The 6,000-nt window shown below is 37.9% G+C and overlaps 1 protein-coding gene across 1 annotated transcript; it reads right to left on the bottom strand.

The window, feature by feature from the left end:
- Nucleotides 1-3,684: 3,684 nt before the first annotated feature.
- On the bottom strand, nt 3,685-4,623 carry LOC123459369 (olfactory receptor 480-like). The gene has a single exon (XM_045145779.1). It carries the CDS (start codon nt 4,621-4,623, stop codon nt 3,685-3,687), a length of 939 nt encoding a protein of 312 aa, XP_045001714.1.
- Between the last annotated feature and the right edge of the window lie 1,377 nt (nt 4,624-6,000).

The raw sequence follows: 6,000 nt of genomic DNA, 5'->3' as shown, positions 1-6,000 counted from the left end.
CGGTGCCTGAAGAGTGGCAATCAAGAGACTATGTACTAAAACAGATACAAGACATGCAACTTCGCTGGTTTTGAATACAGAGAAAGAAGGTCACAAACCAAGGTAGTAGCTTCTAGAATCTTAAAAAGAGATAAAATTTATTTTCTCTTGCATCCTCCATCCTTTAGCCTAGCCCTACTAACTTCCTTATTGTAACCCAGTGAGAGCTAGGTTAGGCTTATGACATTCACAACTGGGATATAGTTTATCTGTACTTTCTCAAGCTACTGAATTCTAGTTATTCCTTATAGCACCAATAAAAAAACTAATATGGTATGTAATTTAATGTGAGTGTCTCTCCCTCTTCTTGTAAATTGAGAGCATGCATTCTGACTTACAGTTTTGTTGAAGGCATGTGTGATGGTTTGATTCAGGTGTCACCCATAAAATTAGGTGTTCTGAATGCTAGGTTCCCAGATGATGGAGATTTGGGAATTAGTGCCTCCTGGAGGCAGTGTGTTGTTGGGTTGGGACTTATGGGTATTATGGCCAGTTTTCCCATGCCGTGTTTGGCACACTCTCCTGTTTCTATAGTCTACCTTATGTGGGCCAGGGGGGTGATGTCCACCCTCTGCTCATACCATTGTTTTCCCCTGCCATCATGGAGTTTCCCCTTGAGTCTGGAGGCCAAAATGAATCATTTTCCCATAAGCTGCTCTTGGTTGGGTGATTTCTACCAGCAATGCGAATCTGGCTGCAGCACTATGTTTAACAATTCTGCGAGACGACAAGCCAAACTAGCCGTTTTTATCTCTTAGATTCATCAGGAGGAATCAACCTGCCACTAGATGGCCAGTTGAACCTGTGGGAGATGTTGTTATGCCAGGGCCTAACTGAAATGCTCTAGTTAGGTACTTAACAGTGATAGCAGCCTGAATAATTCGGTGAGAGCAAATTCAAAGAAAAGTTAATATGGAGATGCATATGGAAAAGTATCCCACCAAGGTCTCTATAAGAATATGAGGAGACTACCAAGATGGTGCCTTCCCAGGTAAGACCACTTCTCCTGTGTGCCTTTATGCCACCTTCCATACATCTGCATTTTAGCACTTGTGAATATAAACATCAATTCTTGTTTTCTACCTCCTGTACCTCTTTAGTCATCACATTAAGATTAGGGTTAGGACATTCCTTTCTGTAACATAAATGGTTTTATACGATTTCATGTGTGTCGGGTAGAGAGATGAGTTCATGGATGGATGACTGCGTGATAAACATGAAATCTCTATCACCGGGGCTTTAGCACACTGATCATCTGCATCCCAAAGACCTGATAGACTAAGGTTCAGTAGGATATGGTCCATGGACTGAATAAAACATGTAAGTAATGACAAATTTAATTTAGGGAATCTCTAGGACTCTGAACTCACACCTATAGTGACTACACTTCAAAAACCACTTAATCATAGTAGGAACTCTAATGTATCAAATTCACAATCTGTTGATATTCACCCCATATTCTCATTCTCCTTCATACTAGACTATACTTCATGTTCTATCATAACAATGCTTTTTAAAATATTTTTGTGTGTTTTTTTTAAATTTGAGAGTGACAGGCAGACACAGAGAGAGAAAGACAGAGTGACAGAGAGAGAATGGGCATGCCAGGGCTTCCAACCACTGCAAATGACCTCCAGATACATGCAACGCCTTGTGCATCTGGCTTATGTCCGTAGGCTTCATAGGCAAGTGCTTAACTGCTAAGCCACCTCTCTAGCCCAGTGATGCTTTTTTATATATACACTCTAAACCCCTTGGGAAAGTTCAGGGAAGACTTACACCTCCTCTTGTTTTGAACATAAAATTATTTAATTTACATTATTTGATATTTAAATAGTATTTGAATAGGCTGCAGAAGCAGATTTTGGAGAATGCAACCAAACTTTCAGTTTCAAAAGCCTACTTTAAAAAAGAAACCTACTAAAACACGTGAAATACAGATATCCATGAATGTGAGGGCTATTTTTTCCAACACTTAAGGAAATATAACTAAACATTAAAGACTGTAGAAAAATTGTTGATAATTAAGTAGTCAAATCATGAAATATGATATGTATTGAGAGTAATCTCACGACTATATTTTTATTAAAGAAAAAAATTGGGAATTTAAAAAATTATACTTTTGGTTAAAAATGTATTTACAAAGTAAAGACAAGAAAAGGCATAAGCACTGCCAGGATTCATAATAACACAAATCATTTTAAATCCTAAAAATTAAAAAAAATCATCTTATTCAAGAGAAATTTCCTCAAGACTTGCAATATTTCCAGCGAAATTATGTATAATAAACACAATTTTATGTTTGTGTAATAATATGTGTAATAAGAAGTTTCAGTTTCTGAGTCAATAAGAAAGTAAATTGTTTAAAAGACACTACAGAAAGTTGCAGTATAATTTCTAATATTGAAATGAGCAAAGAAAACAGTATCCCTACTTCATCTCCATAGGAGTGAGGTCATCCCAATTAGAACGTCCCTGCTGGGATGTTCATGAGTACATCCTTTAAGGTTTGGTGCAACAGATTCCTAAAAGAGTTTGTAGCTACGGGCTGCTTTCAGGTATCTCCTGAGTTAAATGGGTCAAGCCCACACACCACAGAGGATTCGTGTTGGTCAGGCTGAGGTTACAGGTAACAGCAGATTTCCAATTACTTGCACAACTGCACAACTTCCATCCTCAGACAGCTAAACAGCGTGAACAGAATGCTTTTGGATGACAATGCTATTCTCATTCAAGGAATTCTAGACACTTCCAAAATTAGAATTTTAAAGGCATTCAGATTTCACAGAATTGATGTAAAAATACTTTGTTTTATAAGTGCAAAACATAATGGGGGGGAGATAAAAAAAAAGTTACCAAGGATTCCTATCTTAGCAAATCAACATCGTGGTTACAATGACTTTTCCTGATAATGAGATTATAAAATTTATGTCTACAATATTATAATTATAAATGTAAACATTTCCCTTTCACCTGTAAGAGAAGCCTGTATTGCACTCATCACTAAATCAGATTTCTATCAAGCCCACCAAGGCTCAGGGAACATAGAGGAGCAGGGGGCAGAAAGATTGTAAGAGAATCAGGGTAGGTGGATATAGCCTGATGAACTATATCCCCCCTCCCTGCAGTAACTGGCTGACACTGCTTAGTCCCCATAATGAATATCAATAAAGCAACCAGGAAAGACTCTCAGCCAAATTAAAGTGAGGGGGAAGAGAAATAAGATTACAAATTTTGATTTAAAACATGAATAGAAAATAAATAAGGGCTCCTGTCGTAGCAAATCAACATTATTTTTACACAAAAATTTATTTATTTTTTTAAGAGAATTGACACACAAGGATTCCAGCCACTATAATCGAACTCTAGACGTGTGCACCACCTTGTGTGTATGTGCAACCTTGTGTATATTTCACCTTGTGCATCTGGCTTAATTGGGATCTGGGGAGTTGAACATGGGTCCTTAGGCTTTGGAGGCAAGAGCCTTAACTGCTAAGCCATCTCTCTAGTGCCGCAAAATTTTCTTGATAATTAGATAATAAAACATATGTCTATAATATTATATAGATAATGTTGAATGTAATTAAACATTTTCCTTTCACCTGCAAGAGAGGTCCTTACTTTTTATTAGTAAATTCTGATCATTTAGAACCACCAATGAATTTTAGCCATCAATTTTCTCATGGCCTCTTTAACCTCCTTGTTTCTCAGGCTGTAGATGAGGGGGTTCAACATGGGGATCACCACCGTGTAGAACACAGACACCACCTTGTTCTGGTCAGTGGAGTAGCTGGACTTGGGCATCACATAAATGAACGTGATGGTCCCAAAGAAGAGAGTGACCACAGTGAGGTGGGAGGTGCAGGTGGAGAAGGCCTTCTGGCGGCCCTCCGTGGAGCGCATCTTCAGGATGGAGAAAAGAATGTAGACATAAGACAGAGCAATGACAAACACAGTGACCACAATGATGGACCCAGAAGAGATGGCTGGAATTACTTCAGAAGTCAAATCAGGAAGACAGGAGAGCTTCAAGAGTGGTGAATAGTCACAGAAGAAGTGATTGATTTTATTTGGTCCACAAAAGGACAGGTTTAATAGACAGCCAGTAAATATCCAAGCATTCATGCTTCCACCAAGGTAAGAAGCCCCCACCAGGAGAAAACAGACTCTGGAGGACATTTGTGTGGAGTAGAGCAGGGGTGAGCAGATGGCCACGTAGCGGTCATAGGCCATGGCAGCCAGGAGGAAACATTCAGCTGTCCCAAACGTCACCACAGAACAGAGCTGAGCCGCACAGCCAGCCACGGGGACAGAAGTTCCTTTGTGGAGGAAGCCCACGAGCATGACTGGTGTGACTGATGAGGAGTACCCAATGTCGACAAAGGCCAAATGGCTGAGGAAAAGGTACATTGGGGTGTGCAGCTTGGGGCTTTTCCTGATGAGCATGATTATGCTGACATTACCCACTAAGGTGACAGAATAGACTCCTAGAAACACAGAAAATAAAATGGCACAAACTGTAGCATCCTCTGCTAATCCCAAAATAAGGAACTCTGTAACAATTGTGTAGTTTTCAGTCCCCATCAGTATCAGGAATGGTGTCCACTGAAAGAAAAATCAGCACCAATTAGAGCAGATAACAGTGTTATCACTTAAAGACCTATTAGCACAATAATATAAGTTACAAAACAGAAACCTATTTGCTAACCTTCTGGGAAATATTTTTATACATTACCTTGTAATAACTTAATAAAATTCTTATTGATGCATGGCCAGTAAGAGTCAGAAAAGTTTTACTTTTAATTTTGATATTTTGTAATCATGTGTGCCTCATGTAGTTTATATTTCATGAGGATTAGTGATTGATCAAAATAGCAGTAAACTTATTTTATTTCAAAAATTCAATGTCAAGTGGCCTTAAAGTACACCTAAATACACACACACTATGCTGGTATTGACTATAAAGTGGTCATCCAGATATATCATTACATGTTCATTCTTTTTTTAAAATAAAGATTTATTGACATACAGTCATTGTATAAAGCCACGGGTTTCTTGATGACATTTATGTTTAGATATACCCTGTACTTTGACCATATCCACTACATAGTTCCCTTGCTCATGTTGCTCTCCTCTCTCCCTTTTCCTTCTTCTTCCTAAGTAGTCCCTTGCCTGTTTTCATGTTACATATGTATATACAAAACTTCTACTCTTTCCTTCTTAATGCAGATGTTTAAATAAGGCTATATGAGACTTACCAGAGAAGTCACACCATGAACAACACACCTTATGTACCTGAGCACTAGGGTCCTTTGTCTTTTTCTTTGTACAGAACTGAGGGCAAAACTTTACTGAGATCAAGACTGAACAAAACCATTATCTTTCAAAGGATGCATACGTGTTATGACCTGGACGCAGCATGTCTGACAAATGCCATAAGCGTTAGCACCAAACCAACCTGCGATCAGCTTCCAGCTTTGCCACTTACAACTATGAAATCTTAGTGGACTATCATTATTTGTTTTTAAAATGCTACCTGATGAGATTCTTGTTTCAAATAAGATTATATACATAACACCATGAATGATGATATAAATAATTGGATGTTGAACAAATTATGAATAGGTTAAATTTGTCAATTCTTTACTTCTAATGCAAAAATGAGCAATAAGCATCCTGTATAAGCAGAAAATAAAAAAAGGTTTACCTGTTGGTTGATGTACGTGCCTCAACAATAAGGACAAAAGGCAAGGAATTGTCAATGTAAAGCATGGCTATATTTATAAGAAATGGTGTCTTTGGGGATATAACCCCTTGAGTAAATTACTTGTTTTTGAAAATTACATTGAAAACCTAACAGGACTATGAAAATTACAGATACGGGTGTTCATATAAATATGTGTCTAATAGATACTACCAATTAATATTTATTTTCATTTTGTAGATGAAAACTTCACACGG

This window comes from Jaculus jaculus, chromosome 3, assembly GCF_020740685.1.
Source record: "Jaculus jaculus isolate mJacJac1 chromosome 3, mJacJac1.mat.Y.cur, whole genome shotgun sequence".
Taxonomy (NCBI): domain Eukaryota; kingdom Metazoa; phylum Chordata; class Mammalia; order Rodentia; family Dipodidae; genus Jaculus; species Jaculus jaculus.
This window is presented reverse-complemented; position numbering and strand designations above follow the sequence as displayed.

Bases quoted from the DNA above. Each gene is read 5' to 3' on its own strand.
- LOC123459369 (XM_045145779.1), bottom strand. From the start codon at position 4,623: ATGGGGACTGAAAACTACACAATTGTTACAGAGTTCCTTATTTTGGGA.